The sequence below is a fragment of the Poecilia latipinna genome, unplaced genomic scaffold (assembly GCF_001443285.1).
Source record: "Poecilia latipinna isolate Pla-1442-1.1 unplaced genomic scaffold, P_latipinna-1.0 Scaffold295, whole genome shotgun sequence".
Classification (NCBI taxonomy): Eukaryota; Metazoa; Chordata; class Actinopteri; order Cyprinodontiformes; family Poeciliidae; genus Poecilia; species Poecilia latipinna.
This window is the reverse complement of record NW_015112911.1, coordinates 107,926-127,889: the sequence shown is the minus strand read 5'-3', so window position 1 is coordinate 127,889 and position 19,964 is coordinate 107,926. Positions and strand designations below refer to the sequence as shown.

General features: G+C 40.7%; 1 protein-coding gene and 1 pseudogene across 1 annotated transcript in view; one reads left to right on the top strand and one right to left on the bottom strand.

Moving 5' to 3' along the window:
• Window positions 1-8,898, bottom strand: part of LOC106948579 (uncharacterized) — a 17,621-nt gene extending 8,723 nt beyond the window's left edge. Inside the window, exons 1-11 of the mRNA XM_015034330.1 lie at window positions 8,642-8,898; window positions 6,635-6,976; window positions 6,420-6,539; window positions 5,940-6,266; window positions 5,191-5,317; window positions 4,256-5,077; window positions 3,819-3,860; window positions 2,956-3,234; window positions 1,650-1,895; window positions 1,107-1,298; window positions 17-904 (exon numbers count right to left, since the gene is read on the bottom strand). Coding sequence (XP_014889816.1) covers window positions 4,924-5,077; window positions 5,191-5,317; window positions 5,940-6,266; window positions 6,420-6,539; window positions 6,635-6,976; window positions 8,642-8,678 — 1,107 coding nt within the window. The 5' untranslated portion in view covers window positions 8,679-8,898 and the 3' untranslated portion in view covers window positions 17-904; window positions 1,107-1,298; window positions 1,650-1,895; ... (1 more) ...; window positions 3,819-3,860; window positions 4,256-4,923. The remainder of the gene's footprint in view (window positions 1-16; window positions 905-1,106; window positions 1,299-1,649; window positions 1,896-2,955; window positions 3,235-3,818; window positions 3,861-4,255; window positions 5,078-5,190; window positions 5,318-5,939; window positions 6,267-6,419; window positions 6,540-6,634; window positions 6,977-8,641) is intronic.
• A 1,052-nt stretch (window positions 8,899-9,950) lies between these two features.
• On the top strand, window positions 9,951-13,002 carry LOC106948578 (solute carrier family 2, facilitated glucose transporter member 11 pseudogene; annotated as a pseudogene).
• Window positions 13,003-19,964: the final 6,962 nt, after the last annotated feature.

Below are 19,964 nucleotides of genomic sequence, written 5' to 3'. Positions count from 1 at the left end.
TATTCATGTCACATACCTCAGTAATTTTTAGTCGAGAAGTTGAAGATGCTCCGTCATCCAGCTCTATTTAAGGTGGTAGCTTATGGAGCTTGTCCAGTGTTTATATGTCAAAACAGAATCGCATAAATTGCCACAACGGACCGTTTGTTTCCCTGTTCTGGGATATCGCCGCCATCTTTAATTCTTGTTCCGAGTAAGGATTACCAACATCGCCCTCTGCTGGTTGGCGGCCAAACTACAACACTAAAGAAATATCTAAGACAGGGATGCCCAAAGTCGGTCCTTGAGGGCCGGCATCCTGCATGTTTTAGTTCTCTCCCTGGTGGTAGTAACAACCTTTCAGCATGTCAGTGTTCCTCTTAGGTCATCTAATGAGCCATATTTTGATCCAGGTGCATTAAACCAGCAGGAAACATGCAGGATGCTGGCCCTTGAGGACCGACTTTGGGCACTACTGGTCTAAGAAGATGTCATTAATTAGAAGAATGTAACTAATTTTAACCTAATAAACCATTAATCGACAACTCGTTCAAATTTTAAAATAGACTTGTAGAAACCAAATCTCAATATAAATAAGATGGACCCAGTTCAAACATATCAGTTCCCCTAGAGCGATGCTGTCAAGCTGAAAATACAGAGCAGTTTGGTGCTTCTGGTGGTCCAAGTATCAGTAGGTCTTATTTCACTCAGAAGAAGCTGAGCAGGAAGTGAAACCTCATTTCAAAAGCTGCTCTGATTGGTTGGGTTCGGGTCCAGGCTTCCTGTTTGTGGCGAAGCAGCCGGACATGCACCCCAAACCTGCAGCTCACGCTCCATCAGAACTCATGCTCTGTAGTGACATCAGCAGCAACATCACCCGGTTCACCAAGCTGGGTGGTTTCTATGGAGACCGCAGCTTGGTTTCCTGCAGGGTTGAAAGGATAGAATTTTAACAGGAAGTGATCAGAATGTGTGATCCAGTCAGTTTCATTGCTGATGTGTCATTTTCACTTCGTCACCTTCGAAGTGACTTTTGTGCACATACATCTCAAATAGTGTAAATATCATGAAAACATCATCTGTGCAACGCTATTGTAGAGATATTGTCACAGGTTAAAATTATTTACCTGAGCTCCTGTTGCAGCAGATTGAAGCAAGCAGGATGCTGCACACGCAGTATGGGCAAATGACCAGCAGGTGGCACAGGAGGTGCACCAATGACACAGAAGGAGAAGGAGAACTTGCTGTATGATTAGCACCATCAGCTGAAGAAGTGGAAGCTGTCATGGGGTAGGAAGATGGTTGAGGGAGAAGAGGATCTGGATAGAGATGAAAGATACGTTTGCTCACTAAAGCAGTCACCACCTGCTGGTCAGAGGGAGGATTTGCTGCAAAGTTAGCGATGAAATCGGCTGTTTTCTTAGAAATTATGCCAGTTGAGATAATAAACTCAACCTTTTCATAAATAAGATAGTATAATTATAAATGCTTCTCCATATGTATCTGTATGTAGTACCGGAATGATCTTATTACATATTTCTGTAAATAGACTTTTATCAGCATGTTCTACACAGTGAGACAATATGTATTGTGAACTGAGGGTACATAAATGAAGTGAAATCAATCATCAGCCCATGTCTGGACACAGGAAGTGATGTCACTATCCTCACCTCTGACTCTCAGATAGCTATGAGGGGATGATCCAGAAGTGTCAGTAGAACACCAGTAGGAACCCTCATTGGACTGTTGGACTCTGTGGATAATGGCCTTCTGAGATTTGACTCCATCTCCAATAATATGACTGTTCCTGTAGAAATAAGCTGCACGGATGGAGCCATCTTTATGACGACAATGCAGAGTGACATTACTTCCTTTCACCACAGGAAGAGCAGGGATCTCCAGAATAAAAGCCCTGTCTGAATATAGAGACACAGATGTTTATCCCGTCACAAACATCATGATGATGCAATGTCAGGTTCAGAAAAGGTCGATGTGGTTCCAACAGATTTTGATAACTCTCCTTAGCTGTGTTCCCCTTCTGGTAAAAAAAAAAAAGCCTTTATTCTATGCTTTTCTATGTCTGGACCCTTGGCTATTGAGACACAATTGCTTGCGGGACTGTGTTAAAGTTTTAAATGATTTTTACCCAATTGGTAGCATTTTAACATGAAGTACATCAGCGGTTCCCAAACTTTTTTTCCTGCCCCACCGGTGGATTTCAAATAGCTGTCTTATTCAACAACATTTCTTTGCCCGGGGGGATCGAGTTTTTTGGGGGGGCAAAATGAATGTACGTAGCTGAACATAGACAACTCTGAAGTACATAATGTGGCAGCTTAAAGAAAGGTGCTGGAAACTGTAAGCAATCATCATCCACTGCAACAAAACAAATGCACAGCCAAACAACATCTTTGCCAGCAATATCCATATCCAGCCATATCTGTCCCCACAATTTTGCCAAAGACAAGTTTGATTACATTTGATTAAAAAATCTTTCCGTTATCTTTTTCTTACTTGGGACAACAACCGCATTTATAAAGGTTTTGGATAAAATTTCCTGTCAGCACTCCATCAAAAACCTGTCCTAGTTTTACTGGACAGTTGATCTTAGAATGGGAAATGTGTAAGAATTGTCTCATAATATCCTCAACTGGCTCTGATATTTTTTGATAGACAAGGATTATTCTGTCCCTTCTTAATATAATGATGAGCTAACAAAGATAATTTGTGAGGGACCCCAAGGCTCCACTCTTGGCCACTTTTATTGAATTCCTAAGCAACCCCTCTCACTCAGATTACTACACTTTCTACAACATATTTATGCCGAGAATATGACCACTTGACCATACTTCACTAAAGTCACAGAGTTAAGTGTTCAAAAGAATAACAGAAGTCAATATTTTTGGTCCCAACAATACAAGCACAGGGATCCAAACAAATGAAGCTGAAGAACTCAAACCAAGCAAAATACCATACCTTCTTTCTGGTTAACAGTGATATTGATGTGGTCACTCCTCTGTCCTGCACTGGTTTCACACCAGTAAACTCCAGTGTAAGAAGACAAGAGGTCAAGGACACAGGAGGAGTCTTTAAACACCCCAAAGTCTGATCCAGATGCTCCACAGGTTTCACTGAGTGTTCCTTTGGTCCTCTTAACTATCCATCCATCAGCTGTCTGTCCATCCTCAACACAACTCAGAGACACTGACTGTCCACTGAAGAACTGCTGAAGGTCTGGCATGACAATCAGAGACACTGGAGGACAAATGGGAAGATAAAAGAAATAATTTTAGCATTTATTTCTTCAGTCAGCTAGAGGAATTTCTAGAATCTCAAGCCATATTTGTCACATAAACCAGTAAGAGGATCCAACATCCTGTGGGAACAGATCATATTTGTCTGGCAGATTGCATTTTGTTACTTGTGGAGTACCACAGGGTCCTGTATCGTAAACATTTCTATGTTGACGGTACTCAGATATTTTGACTGTCTCATGTGTTCTCCATTGAAGCCATTTACAGTAGTAGTTCTATCTCAATCATTTGTATGTCACCACCATCAGTAGCCGTGTTACGATCAACATTTTATACGCCCGTTTTGAGGAATTGCGTTAGAAAAGATTGATGGAACAGAAAAATTCAAAGTAACTTCCTCAATTTAGAAAACAAAAGTTTTATGCTCAACTAAAGTGGTTTTTGGCATTTCTGAAAAGAGTTAATGCGCTAAAGGGGAGATGGAATGTACGTTTCCATATATAGCGAGGTAAATGTTCACTACGTCAAGTTTTGAACATTTACCTCACTACCTCCTCATAGGTATAAGCATACAAATTATCCAACCTTCAGAATTTGTTCCTCCTGCCAGCAGAACAGCTGAGACTCCTGAAACACAAAGGTTTGAAGATCCGCAGTCAGCCAAAAAAGAAGAGGTGATTGGTTACATTCAGAGGGAGTTTTTTTTAACACTTTATAAGGATTTTCAAGTAAATCTATTCACCTGAACATTGACAGACAAACAAAAACTGACAAAAAACAAACTCACAATGTAACAAACAAATTCTAGAATGATAATAAAATAACTATTAGGTACATAAGTATAAAGCTGGGGCAAAATTTAGCATCGCGTTATTTCATTTCCATCTTCATCACCATTCGGAACCATTCTGATCAATTCTTCAGGGTGTCACTTCATCTGAATGCGTTAGCTGAACCTGCTGTGACCCTGGAAGGACAGACGGACGGAGAGATGGCTGTACAAGTTCTGGTTCTGGACTCACCGAGCAGCAGACACACTGATGGAAGCTTCATGATGTCTGGATGGAGACTGAAAATCAGAGCGGATGACAGAAGGATGTCCTGCACCACTTCCTGTCATCAGAACAACACTCCATCTCCAAACAAACAAACTTCTGTCACATTTGTAGTACAATCTCTGGTTTCGCATCCTGTCTGACCTAACATTTATGCATCCTGTTACTGCTGCAGCGCTGATGTGTGATTCTCAGCTGACCTGATTAAAATTATTCTTTATAATTAGGTTCTCAATGCAAACTGGTCAGTTTTTGTCTACTTTCGCCCTCCGGTCCAAATGAAACAATGAGTGGTGAAATATGAATGGACACTGAAGAGCTTCAACCTTTTTAATGGCATCCGTTCAAATTTATCAAAAACTTTACTCAGACAAAATACTTTATGTAGCAAACAACAATAACAACAAAAAATAATTTTCCTAAAAAAAGAGTCAATGTACAGCCAAAGGGAAGCATGGAGGAGGAAGAGTCATGACTAGTGAAGGCTGCACATATACTTGACTTGGAGGTCTTCTAAAAAGCCGGCTGGGTTCTGCAGAACTTGAACACCGGGACAAGTGGAGATATCCAGCACAACAGACATGTCCACATGTGGAGGTCTGTCCAACCATTCGATCCTCCTCTCTGCAGAAATGTTACATAGGCGGGAGACTAGAGAAAGACAGTTCGCTGGCCGATCTCACTGATGATTTAGTCAGTTGCTGGAAAATTGGTAGCCTTCTGCAGGCTTCTGGAGTCGACTCTGCCATGTGTGCTCCATTAGGCAGAGATGCGCCTCTGTCGTAAGCCCTGCTGAAGACACAAGACAGTTAATCAGCACAAATTTACAGCAGAGACAGGTCCTGTGGACGTGGGAAAGCTTTGCTACACAAAAAAAGAAGAACAGATAATGGTGTACGGACAAAGAGGGAGAAGATTGATCGTAGTAAAATCGTCCTCCAAGGCTGCTCTTCAGACTCTGTCTCAGGCTGTTCCTCTCAAGCATGTGGTCGGTTTGGTCGGAGTTCGTGTCGGACCAAATCAGATGTTCTGTGGACCACACACAACTATTAAAAATAATTCTGAACAATGAAACCAAGCATCTAAGCAACTACCAATATTTAAAATCTGTCAGTTGTTGTTACAAATGTGTGCAAAATTTTATCAGTGTTCTGCTGAAGTTGAACAAACACAATTTCGCAGTTGTTGTGTTTCCATTAAATAAGAAACGCAATTAAAATCACACATGAAGTGGCATTAAAAACATGCTGCCCCATTATCCTACTAGTTTCTCGTAGTTGTCTTCTTCATGGTTTGCCCCAGTGGCAGCATCTGGTTGTTGGTCATGTGACTTGTGGTGCAAAAAAAGTTTTTCCATTGCAGTTTTGCAAAATACACTTGCTGTACATTCTCTTCAATTTACACAGCACCAGTTAACAGCAGATGTGTTAGGGAATTAGTGTCTGGTCAGACTAGGAGTGGCTCAGAAATAGTCTTGGGCTTCTACTTGGTCAAGCAGAGGGTTGGATTGCCTCCACATCTTTTAAATAATTGAATGGGTAGACTCTCACCTCTGCATCATCAGATCATTTATGATCTGCTCCACATGGTGTCAGGAAGAGTTTCTAAACCAGCTTAGAGAACAGGACAGAGAAGTATTCACAGAGCTAACCTTCAACAAAGAGAGACACAACCTTCTGCTTCAGGTTGTTTCCTCCCTTTTGGACGGTGCAGACATAGAGACCGCTGTCGCAATGGTTGGGGCTGTACAAAGTCAGACTGAGATCTCTGGTTCTTAACGGATTGTCCTCCATCTGTGTAAGACCTCTAACCGTCTCAGGACAATGCAGTTGGATGCTTGGATACAGGTGGACCACCTGGTCCGTGTCTATGCGTCTCCACTCTACTGTTGCCGTGGGAGGAAGATGAACTTTGGTTTTACAGGGCAGGACAACAGCTTCCACCCCCTCTGCAGTCTTCACCACTTGCAGCTTGTATACTGAGGAATGAGCGAGAGAGCATGGTCAATCGACAGCTGAAGGTCAGGGTCTGAGGTGATGGTGAAGAACATCTCATCTTGCTACATTTAGTCAGACTTTGTCTAAAGGTGTCAGTCTGAACATGAAGCAGGTACCATCTCAAGGTTGCATACCTGGATCACGTTTTATCCTCTTGTATCTCCTATAGATGACCAAACCAAAGACAGCAGCCAGGACGAAAAATAGAATCAGCACCACTGCCAGAGGTATCAACCATGTCGGATGAGGATGTTCTGCAGGAACCACAAAGAAAACATCTAAGGTTCTGTCAGGAACTGAGTAACTAGCAACACTATAGAATCCCACAATGACTTGGATCCGCACCAACCCTTTACTTGGAGATGTACGTGGATACGGCTCAATTCCCGTCCGAACCTGCGGACAGTGCAGGTGTATGTCTCACTGTCAGAGACAGTAGGGTTCTTCAGAGTCAGACTGAGGTCTCCGGTCTGCAGAGCATCCTTGCTCATCATTGTTCTATTGCTGTACCGCTGGTTCTGCTCAGACAGATCATCGCCGCTCTGCTGATGGATGTGAACAGTAGAAAACCTAAGGTCCTCGCGGCTCCACACAACCGTGGACTCCATGGAAACAGAGACGTTGACCCGGCAGGGCAGCTGGACCGACTCCATGCTGTCGAACACCTCCACACCCAAAGCATGCTGGGAAACTGAGGGAAACACAGGCAACTGTCTTTTTCTACATTTTCAATTAGCCAAGACTGGATGTTAGCATGACGTAAGTAATAAAGAAGTAAAGTTTATGTACAGCAGTGAGCATCCATCCTTCCATCCATTTTCTGTACACCCTTGTCCCTAATGGGGTCAGGAGGGTTGCTGGTGCCTATCCCCAGCGAACGTTTCGGGCGAGAGGCGGGGTCACCTGGACAGGTCGCCAGTCTGTCGCAGGCAGTAGTGAACATACTTCCGGTACTAACTGCTAATTGAAGCTAATAACTAATTTTTCATTCAGTGGTTTAATGTTTTTGGTAACTCTTAGCTGACATTTAGCACATTTAGCTTCCCATAGGTTGACTGTTCTGGATAAATTCTAAGACACTAATTTGTCTGTTTTCTAAACTTTCAGTAAAAAGTTCAAAGTTCAACGTCAGCTTGACAACCAACTTTTGCTCATGTTGAAGTTTCAACTTCAACTTGATAACATATTTTAATAACTTTAATGCTTATTAATATGTATGTAATAAGTTGATAACTATTAATACTTTGTCAACTAGAAATTTATTTTCCTGCTCTTATTTTGAAGTCTTTATGCAGGAGTTCTCATTCCTGTCTTCACATTGCCTTTTACATATTCTACATTTGCAAGCTGTAAGTATACATTAAACAAAGTAGAGTATAAGACCGAGGTGAAATGGAACTGACATAGCACAAGGGTCAAACTTTCTGATCAGCTGGATCAGAAAGTTGGGTGGTTTTGTATTCATGCAAAGATTAATCAGTTGTTACCCGTTTCAAGCTTGTATTAGGTAGACCTCCAATCATAAAAGACATGTATCCTAAAGAACCATAATTGTGAATAAAATATAACCAGGCTGGTGTTTTGAAATCTGGCACTATTTGAAAACCTGCAAGGTTCTGGCAGGATGTTGAACTCTTGAATCACACTGTGAATTGGAGGAGTGTAAACTAACATTGACCGGTTTTGCTGGCTTAAAATAATTTACACAGTCACAACTTAACAGGTTACGGCATGTAGCTGTAAGAGAGCGAAGAGATGTTGGACATCATGGTAGAGTAGTTAGTCATCAAGTGGTTTTAACAGGAACTTTTGGGGAAATCCCTAGAAAAGGAAGGTAGTTGCTATGGCAACAAGTCTGAACAGGTCTGTGTCTAACAACAAGGGCAGGTTCGGCTGAGTTAGCTTTGTTCACATTATATAGAGTCAATATAAACAGAATGTCAATATTTATATTATTTTAAAAACTCTCTGTATGACTAAGTTTGCTGTAATGTTTCTAGTATAAATTTAAGCTTTATTTTACCGCATCAGGTGAGGACCGGAGCAAGAACCATCAACACAGACTGATTACATACACTGTAACAGGTAACAAGCTGAAACAGGTCACACCATCAAAGAAAGGTTAGTTTGTTCCATTTCTCCTGGTTATGGGGGAAAATTCTAATTTTTGTCTTTGTTTCAGTATTTGTGGAGAACATAGCTGGAGAACATCTAAGTTCAGTCCTAGTAAAACTTCTGAGACGCCAGGAACAGTCACCTCTCTAAAAGAGTTCATGGAACATTAAACAAGACAGCACCGAGAACACCACACGCTTTAGTAGAACATTCAGAGAACATGAATGGTGGTAGATTTTACCGTAAAGGAGAATCCAAGCTACAACAAACATTTTCATCCTGTTTTATGAGACCTCCAGGTGAAGCGCTTCTGAATGAGCATGAAACTTGCAGCTGTGCCCCTCCCAGCACTGAGTCATCATGGTGCAATAGATTGGCAAAGGTGACCTGATTCTGATTCAGTACAGAAGCAGAAAAATTGCCCAGGCTTCTGAAAGCAATATAGCTGAAATCATCCAAATGCTGATTCATGGTGGTCCAGCACACCGGACCTGGCAGAAATGTGACCCGATTCTGACCTGAGCATTAAAAAATGCTGATGCTGTTATCGGTGGTCTATGTTTCACCTTGACCTGGTGAGTTTCTGAAAACAGTGACTCCTCTAGACAATGTTAGAGTTGACCCCAATAGACTGTAATATTCTAGTTTTGTTCGGTTTGTACAGAACCACCTTTTCCACCCATCCAAGAAAGACCTTACATAGAGAAATGAGCTGTATGGCAAGAGCATAGTAACAATGCCCTCTGGTGGGCATAAACTACAATCACATATGTCTTCATCAGATCTGCAGGGGCTGGATGGAGAAAGAAAATAGTGATGCATAGGGTAAAAGTGTGCAAGTAGGAATGAGGGCTCTAGTTCTGAAAAGTAGCAGTACATGAAAGTAGATATAAATCCTAGAACAAGAAAGTTTATTGAACAATAAACTTTCAAGGTGTCAAGGTGAGGTTGAGTGGGGAAAAATAGGTGTTTCATAAAGATGACGTGGTTTTTTGTTTTATTTTTTTAAATTCATTGTAACATATCAGTGTGTGCTTTTAATGTAATACTCATGGGTTTATTTACCAATATAGTTACTGTACTTTGTATTGGAAACCTTCTTCCCCTCCAATAAAGAGACATAGCAATTTAGTTAAGTGTAATTAAATTCAATAATAAAAAAGGACTTCGTTATCTCGTTCACAATTGTTCCAACAAGCCACGTGGTCGTCTGTCGGCCAGATCAAAGTGTGTCGTAAGGCTCCATAAAACTGCTCTGATATAAACCAATCAACAGCCTGGACGCATGTTACGCAGTCAGGAAGAAGCATGGGAAGGCGTTTCAGCTGTGAAATTTTTACCCCTGAATTTAGACTGTCAGGTAGCATTTAAAAAAGGTTTCATTTAGGTACTCTTAATCTCTTGCGCCAGTTGTTATTATTTTCACCCTCTTTATGCCTAACTGAAGTATCAAGATATGAATATTCGTATGAAAACTTTTCTGATGTCACAACAGCAATAACCTTTTTAGAATATCTGCCGGGAAACTACCTGACAGTCTAAACTCTGGGTGAAACAGCACTTTTTCAACCGGCTTCAACGGCAGAAAAATTGTTTCCCGTATCTTTGTATCACCCAGACAAGGTTAAGGTAAGCTGGGCAACAGAGTCCCAAGACGGTTTAAATGATTTGTTTTAGTGAAGAAAAGGAAAAGGTTTCGCAATTCCAAGCTGCCTATAAGAGGACTGTGTTGACTATAAAGCTATAGGACGTTATTAGACGATTGGCACCCAGATGAGTTCCACAGGTACAAATGAGACAGAAGAAAGAGGGAATTCTGCAGGGGGTGCCAGGACTCTTGCACTAACTGTGTTCTTTGCAGCCATTGGAGGAACTTTCCAGTATGGCTACAACATCTCAATCATTAATGCCCCCACCAGCTATATACAGAACTTCATCAATGACACATACATGGAACGCTGGGGAACAGGTTTGGATATTCCTCAAGTGACCCTACTGTGGACCTTTATTGTCTCGGCGTTCTCCCTGGGTGGGTTGCTGGGGGCCCTTTTAGCAGGACCTATGGCAGTTCGTTTTGGAAGGAAAGTGTCGCTACTTTTGAACAACTCCTTCCTGCTGGTCGGTGCTGTGCTTGTGCTGACATGTAAGTTGGCAAAGTCATTTGAGATGATCATCCTCGCTCGTTTCCTGGTTGGGATTAACTCCGGAGTCAGTATGAACATCCAGCCCATGTACTTTGGTGAAAGTGCTCCCAAACACCTCAGAGGCGCCGTGGCGTTTTCCTCAGCTGTTTTCACTGCATTTGGAATCTTCTTTGGACAAGTTGTCGGACTAACTGAGCTGCTGGGTTCAGAGCCTCTATGGCCCTACCTACTAGCTAGCAATGCTTTGCCGGCATTGATACAGCTAGTCACCCTGCCCTGGTTTCCCGAAAGCCCCAGATACCTCCTCATTGACCGTGGAGACAAGGAAGCTTGTGTCCAGGCTCTTGGAAGATTGCGTGGAGGAAAGGTTCCCCCTCTGGAGATGGAGGAGATGCTTCAAGAGCAGCAAATGTCTGCAGCCGTAAAGTCTGGTTCTTCGGGTCCTGCCAAGACGCCGTGGTCTCTGTTCAAAGATCCGAACCTACGACTTCAGCTCAGGACGGTCATGACTGCAAGCAGCGCCATGATGCTCTGTGGCAACGACTCCATCTACTTCTATGCATACTATATATTTCTGGAAGCAGGGATTCCACCAGAGAAAATTCAGTATATCACCATTGGAACAGGGGCATCTGAGTTTACTGCTTCCCTGTTGAGTAACGTTCTGATTGAACGGGTGGGCCGCAGATACCTTCTCATCGGTGGGTACAGCCTCATGGTTTGTTGGACCATCGTCTTCACTGTTGCTCTCACCCTTCAGAGCCAAGGTGTCACAGGAATGCCGTACCTCAGCATGGCATGTGTGTTCGCCTACATCCTCAGCTTCGGCTTGGGCCCTGCAGGGGTCACGGGCATATTACCAGCCGAGATCTTTGACCAGACAGCTCGGCCAGCGGCGTACATGGTCGCCGGCTCGCTTATGTGGATCAGCCTCTTCCTGGTCGGAATGTTGTTCCCTTTCATTGTGAACGGGTTAGGAAACTACTGCTTCCTACCTTTCCTGGTCGTCTGTCTGGTCTCGGCTGTTGTGCTCGGTCGAACCATGCCAGAGACTAAGGGGAAGACTCTGGTAGAGATTACAGCTGAGTTTGACAGAAAAAATGGAAGGGCCTTACAAGTTGAAGAGCCTGAGGAGTACCAGCTGGGCAAAGCAAGCTCCTTAGCAACAATGGAAGATAACTCTGAATCTAATCATAAAACTGACTGACATCTAGGAAAAGTGTAAATGGAACAGAGGTATTGAAGTATTTTTATGCACTTTAAATATCATTTGGTTAACATGTCATACAGATGTTACGCATTTCTTAGTACCCCTTGTAAACTAAATACCTTTACCAAAGGTACTGGCAAATTGCCTATGTGATGGATAAATATATGCATATCCAATGATGACCCTGTTAGAAAATTTTGGGATTTACTCATTTTAATGCTGGAAACTAACAAAATCTTTGATTACTAGCGTACGGTAGCATGAATCAGTGTAAACCCACTAACCTGCTCTTAACATGACCGAATGCTTTAAAGCAACATTGAGAAAGTGCCTTTTACTTATGCTTAACTTCCATGAGGATCCAACATCACAGAGCCAGTCTAAAATACAGCATACCTACAACTTAACAAGCTTACTCTAATTCACCATCAAAATCTCTTTGAAGGCTGTAGCAAGTAGATATGTTGGCAGAGGAGAGAGCAATCACTTGAACTGCATGTGATAAAGGATTATCCACTGTGCATGGACACATCTGCACTCCCAGAGAGCCGTGGTCGTTTAGTGGGATAATCTTTCCTGGCTCTTCAGCCCACCCCGAGCAATGCCCTGTGCATGTTTCCCCATCTACCAAACCATGTGCAACAATTTTTTAGACATTTATTTATGCACCGGCTGGATTGCACCTTTAATTTAACTATATTAGTTAAATTCTTCTATACATTATGCCCATGAGGACATATATTTGTATTTAATAAATGAAGAAAAAAAAGTTTAGAATTTTAGCTGCACTACTTAAAAAAGGCCAGCAGATGTCACCATTGTCCTCAATGTATGCTGGAATATGATGAGAATGAATGGGAAATCAACTTCTAGCCAACAGCTGGCACTTCCTCACCCCTATAAGCCTTCTGTGACCGTCGATCCCAGATTTTCTGTGTTCCTTAATTACATTCAGACACCAAACTGAATTAAATATGTGACATACTCATCTATTTATGCATAAATCTAATGTTTTGGATGCTGTCGACTGTTTGCACTGAATGAATGATCGAATGTACAAACACTGTATGTTATTCCAAAGAGTTCTCTGACAATTGTCAAAGCTGGTATATAAAAAAATCTCTTTGTAGTATTCTCAGGCTCTATTTATAGGCTATTGTTTCTGCAGGCCAATATTTATTAGAAAATATTTATCATACAGATGGCTGTACTGCATGTTCAATGAATAAATAAGATGTGATGACTCATGCTTGTCTCCTGTCTGATGCGGTTTGACTGATTCCAGCTGTTTGAGGTGGCTGCTTATTTAAAATTGCGTTTAAGCACACTACTTCAGTCCCCAGCACTTTAGCTCAATTTCTCCTGCCCACTTGTGTTAAATTGTCACTGTGGCACGGTTTATTAATGGAAGGTCGCAAGGGTTCAGGTGAGCTTTTTCAGTAGATCTCTCGATTTAGCATAAATAAGCAAAATATGTTATAGAGAAAATAGATGTACTTTTACACCCCATTAATGAAGAACCAGTCAGATGCAATTTGCTTACTGTAATATAAACTTCAACTTCAATCCGATGAGATTCATAGTTAATCTCATTAGATTAACTATAAACACCTTATCTAATTTTTTTATATGTTTCTTACACTTAAGCCCCATTATTATAAAGAATATTTTCCAACAAAGATTATGGAGGTGCCAGTCGCATCACTTCCTATAAAAGGCAAGACAAAAAAATGAACAAAAAGCTGTTCAAAGGGAACACCATACTCTTGTATTCCCATTTTTTTTATTTTAAGATTTTTCCAGATCTTTGTGTAAATCATTCAAATGCAAAGTAAAAACTAAATAATTTAGCAGGACTAAATAACCAATTATAGTCTAATATATGAGAATTTTTTTTAATTAAAGATCAACAAAATGTTAAGAGGTAGGACAAAGAAAAGGTTTTAAACATTTTTTTGGAAACAAAAATCTGAAAAGTGTGGCATGCATTTGTTTTCAGGACCCCTGAGTCATGAGTGTCTTTTTGTCTTATGCGCCACATTTGGAGCATATGTAGACTAAAATCTTTGCTTTCTTCCAATACTTACTTAGTTCACTCCAGTTACATTCTAAATGACTTCTACATTAGTTTCACTGGATTTTATTGAGGGGTTAATCAAAGTAAAGAGGGGAGAATATTAATGTATGTAATTAGTTTCAGATATTTAAGTGTTTTTGCTTGATATAAATCATTTAAGAACCTGGTAGTGAACACAGCAGTATCTCATAAAAGTGAGTACACCCTTCACATTTTTTGTAAATATTTTATGACGTCTTTTCCTGGGACAACACTGAAAATGTAACATTTCAATTATAAAACTTCAATATAATGTAAAGTAGCAAGAAGTGTAAAGCTTGAATTACAGTATAGATTTGTTGTACCCTCATTGTAACTCAACACAGGGCTAATTATGTCTCAGTTACTGGCAACAAAAGTGAGTACACCCCTAAGTGAAAATGGCTAAGGCTACATTCACAGTCAATTCCGAATTGTTCAATTCCGACTCTTTTTGTTGAAATCCGATTTTCTTTTAGTGGTTGTTCATACTACTAATCATATGCAACCGCGATCAGACCTCTGTGTGAACGGTTTACGACCCCAAAGCGTACGCACAAGTTAAATGTGGACGTCCTTCAGCAGCGCACAGTATACGGAAGTAGTCACTTTAAATCTTTTCAGCAACGGGAGCCGACAGCATCATCACAAGATCATAACAACATGAAGGAAAGAAATACAAACAAAACGCATCTAATGGCCATGGTCTTTGGTTTCACATTGACTGAAACTCGTGGAGAGAAGTCTGTTTGGATGCGTGGTCGGGTTATGACGTGATGAGCTCCACTGACAGATTTCTTTTGTGATTTCTTAATTATAATTTTCAGCCATTGTTTACGTCTGGAATTATTGATTCTGGCTTCTTCTGTTGCAAAATTATTATTATTACTTGAAAGCTATTGGATACTTATCTGATCTACATAGTACTACGTATAAGAGTGACACATTGTAGTTGGGGTCATGAAAAAGTGAAACGTGGGTAGCATTTGCCTACTGTGTGAACATAGCCATAAAACATACTGATTTAAAGCTGATTAACTAAATTTGTACTCCACATGAGCGCGATGTCAGATGGATAAAGCTTCCGTATTATAATCTCAGTTGAGAGGCAGTGTATTGTTGTGTTGACGGGCATGAAAGCGGCCCTGTTTAAATGATAATACAAATCAGTTCAACAAGGAGCACCTGTTTATTTCTCTTTCATCGTTGCTTCGAGAGCCTGTCCACGCCGCCCGATGAAGAATGGACAAGTACCAAGGCAGCCGAGGGTTTCATCTTTAACAGGACTTTTGTTACTATGAAAACATACGAGGACGTTGCCAGGCACCAAAGCGACAAGGAAAATGAACCTTGATGTCAACAGAAGGAAAGAGCAATAAAAGGCGACCATCTTTTATGCCGGAGAAAGGCTTTGTTTGCTCCAACAAACATTGTCAGGATAGTTTTAATAAGAAAAGTTCCTTCTGAGACTTAGCAACCTCTACGTGGAGCCCTGTAGCAAATCAACTTGATGATGTCATTATAGACCAGACAGAATGTCACAACGGACCTCCGAGAGAGGGTCATCATCGTCATCAGACTAGCTTGGACCACCGACATGAGCCCACGGCATAGAGAAAATTGTGACATTATTGCAATTTGACCTGTTCTCTCAGAGAAGGGATTGCAGAGAAATCTATTTGGAAATGGCTGAAAGCACATTAGAATGATGTTGGACCTGTTCGTCGCATTCTGAATAACCTTCAATTAATTCGGTTTAATATGAATAGTTCCTATGAGTGCGATATTACCGGTACCATTAGGAACTGTAAATAATCTGGCTGGTGTTTGTTGTTACCTGGTTCCTTGGGCACTCTGCAGTCATAGTGATGCACTGTGCCAGTCTATGGTGAAGTGACCTCTGATCTTCTCAGCATGTGGTACTTTGGCTCTCTTCAGCTCAATTCTGGCCACTCTGACCTTAACGCCTTACCTATTGCCGTCATTTAAGATCTGTACCGTAGGATGATGCATGTATATTTCTCCAGGTCAATGTGTCTTTCCCATGTGGGTGCCCCTCTGAAAACCATTCACCGAAAATAGTCCGGTGGCAGCCTTTTGGACAAATCTGCCTTGTTTTAGCAGAGACTAGTAGGCATGGAGCAACTTGACAGATATGTGATCAGAATCCATAGTCCTGTGTGCTATTTCCTCTTGCTGGTATTTTGATACGTTGATGAAAACTCAACAGCCTGTCAGATATGCGTTGTTTCATTATCCTCAAGTACCATGAAAAAGGCACCAAGGAGTTTGTTTTAGAGCTACTGGTGTTTTGAAGCTCATTTAGCGCATTGTTAGCATTAGCATATATGACTAAAATTTGACAAAAAATATTTGTCATGATAATTTATAATGCTACCCTTGCATATTTATTGAGGTTTGTAGTTGTTCCTCATCAATTTTCAGAGAAATAATTAAAGTGCCTTGTGAGTTTAAAGCCAATTCTGTTTTAAATTCTCACATTTATGATGGATGTAAATTATCAGTACAAAATTGGGATAATTCCAAATGCAATTCACAATTTTCAGATTTTATTTTGAATAATTCAAGATGGATCATTTTTCTCGACCAACGTTAATCTGTTAGTCTGTCACGTAAAATCCCCAGTAAAAGTTTGTGATTGTAGTAAGGGGTGTGAATACTTTCAGAAGGCAACATATGATTCTATTTAGATTTGAACTCTTTTTCCTGTACCTTGATCTTGGTGTCTAGCATTGTCACCTTTCTTTGAGCCATATTCAGATCAATGTATTGATCTTTAGTTAAAACAAAAGTGACATTTCATGAAAGTAATTAGCAACATGAAAGAGAAAACAAATTAGGCACTTTTGTAACGACTAACAGAGAGAAAGACTCTGGTTGCTTTGACACCCAGAGGGAGGCCTAAGGGCATTTTAAGGGTTGTAAGTGATGAGATGCAGCCAGAGAGAAGACATTTATAGCAGTCGTGGAGCTTGGAGAACTGCCTCCCTGCGGATTCCTCCGGGTCTGACGGCAGGATGATGGAGGAAAATCTCATTTCTGTCCATCATCATCCATCACTGCGAGAAGAAACCTTTTTCAGGATGGGGAGAACCCCCAGTGAGCGTAATAAGGACCGAGCAAGCACTCCCAGCAGCACATTCCCATCCACTTTAAAGGCGTTTATACACCAAACTGTTATTTAGAATAAGTAGCAACAAGAGGCCCACCTTCTGACACGTCAGATCAACACATTTCACAACACTGTTCCTAAAATTCTTAATGAACAGGAGTAATGTTAAGCGATAAACGAGATAGATTCCATTCATGATTCTACAACCAATTTCAGCAAGAATCACAACAAATAAACTCGGACCAAAGTTAGACCAGCAGGAACCTTCATTTAATTTGCCCGCGTTTGCCTACGTGTGTGTGACTCATCAGCTTAATAGACTCACTGCTGCTAAGAAAATGTTTTAGTGAAGTAAACTGAAATACTTTTTTTTCTGCCGTCAATGTGAGGTGTATCAATTTAGAAAGTCTGGAAAAAATGTTGATCTTCACTTTGCGTTTTTTTATGGTGTATTTCAAACATCTATGGGTACAATGTGAGATTAAGAGTGTTTTCACACCTGAAAGTCCACTATACTATCAGGTGACCTTAAGCATTAGCATACTTAGGTCATACAACAGCATGTAGATCCAGATAGACTAGGCTAACCAAAGGCCAGATGTAAATCAGGCACAACCTTAAGCATTGTGCTCATGATCAATGTGGCTGAAATAAAATACAAGTTGTCTAAAATTTCTGTCTAGTAATGTAAAAGTCTAATTTTCAGTTACATTGCCAGTGAAATCATCTTTTTATCAGATATTAGACTCTCGCCATGGAAACCAAACAGGGCACCCAGGGTAGGCCCCAGCTGATGAGCTGCTTGAATGTGTTTGCTATGGCTACATCTGTCCTGTGCAGGGTGACAAACGGTGCTCACCTGCTGAGTCAACTGAAAGAGATCGACTAAAAGGAAATTACAGAACTAAATAGACACGGGGGGGAAGCACACAAGAGACCTAACGGGTGGCTTGATTGAAATGGAAGCTGAGTCGGAGGATTTTCCCTCCTCTTAAATGGAGGGAAGAGCATTTCCCATCCCGACATGATCCTGATGGGGCAGCTGAAAATGTAACTAACCAGTCACGACATAAAGATATTTATTCTTTTGAGTTAATATTTCCCACACCGCGTTTCTATCGACCACTTGATTGGTGGGACCATTGCTTTTCTCGATCTATTGTTAGGTTGATCTGAATGAAACATCAATGGTTCAAAAGCTAAATAAAAAAGTATTAAAGGGTTAATTAAGCGTTTTCCTCATAATTAAGGTTTTAGTCATCCTTACTAATAACAATGACCCCAATACAACTTCAAACACCAATGCAGAGAAAACATAATGTAAAGGTGTATTCCAAACTAACTAAGCTAAATACAAATATTATGAAATCTACATTTCTTGCCTGTAAAGGTTTTAATAAAATCCTGCCTATCAAAAGTGTTTATTTTGCTGCTTTTAGAGCAGGTGTTTCAGAAAGTTGCTACTCAGCAGCGTTTAACTGTTCGATAACATCTGGAAATTAGGTAATAAACTATTTAAAGGCTAATTATTTTACAATGAGAAAGAATATTCACAAGATTAAAGACATCTGCCAGACATTTCTGAAATGAAAGTTACATTATGTGTAAATTACACTGTCATAGTTCAAAAAAAAAAAAAAAAGAGCAAAACCCCAGAGCTGTAGCTAAGACTCTAAAAGCATTCTGACTAGTAAAGTTCGTGAAGGTGCGATTAGAAAAGGACAGCTTTTGGACGGACTGGATGGGGAAAAAGCTTTTTCTCTCTAAAAGTATCGTGGTTGAGCAGCTCAGGTTTGCAGCGTTGCCTATGAATCAAACAAAATAGTTTTCTCTCCTTTAGGAGCCCCACTCCTCTTTAGAAGAGTCATTCAGGGTCATAAAATCTTTCAGAATATTTCTAAATTCACCAGGTTACCTCTTGGAATGAGCAAAACTGATGTGACAGACCTATCATCATGCATCAAAATTATTTTCCAAGCTGTCAATTTCATAAAACTGCTCAATTGCATTAATGATTAAGTCACCACATTAATTATTATATGTGGTAGGTCTACAATATAATTAACGGCCCCTACATGTAATCATACAGCTTGGCTTTTCTGTTGACATTTCTGATTCAGTGGTGCTGTGACTGAGTTACATTAGTTCTGGTTGGAAACATCACATTTTTCCATTTGACACCTTCAATCAAAAACAGAACGTGTCCACAGTGAACAGAGCTGATATCAACCGGCTTTCCTCAGTTGGAAGCATCTTCAGTTCTGTATCATTGAAGCATCTTGTCTCAAGGAGAGATGGTTTTTAATCAGATTGCTTTTCACACACCGTTCATCATAGCTTTCCTCAATTCCCTTTTTCTGTCACTGTACGTTTAGCTGTTAATCAAAAGTTTGTAGAGAGAAAACCCATCTTACTGCTGCCTTCTCTTCCTTATATTTCTGTGGCGTCCAGTCTACTGTGGCGGTGTGGGCAGGGGTGAAACATGGCCAGCTGGGAAAGGGGGTTCATTCCTTAGCACACACCCCCTCTTGCCTGTTGAGCAACACTCCCCAATCTGGTTTTGGGGTGTGGGATGATGAAGAAGACTAAGGTCACTCCACAGTCTCTTCAGACCTTCAGTTTGGTATTGATGGGGTGCGCTGTTATTGTGATAAAGCTCAACGTACCCTCAAACGTCCAATCATTGGAAGTTATAGCTATGCTTTCTGCCTTCTTCAGCATCTGAACAACTTCCTGTTCTAAGCTATTGCTTGTTTCTTGTTTTGTAACTCTGTCACACTCTATCGTTCCAACTGGAAACTCAAAATGCTGCCAAACTAATGATTTAAGAGCTGTTGGAGCATCTTCTGACTGCAGTTGGGTAGTTATGACTGGCTCAAAGTCATAACAAAACGGGAGACCATGCAGTTGTTAAAGTGCATAAAAAGGAATATTTATGAACAAAAACAACAATGGATTGTGGATGTCAGTATTAGTAGTGTA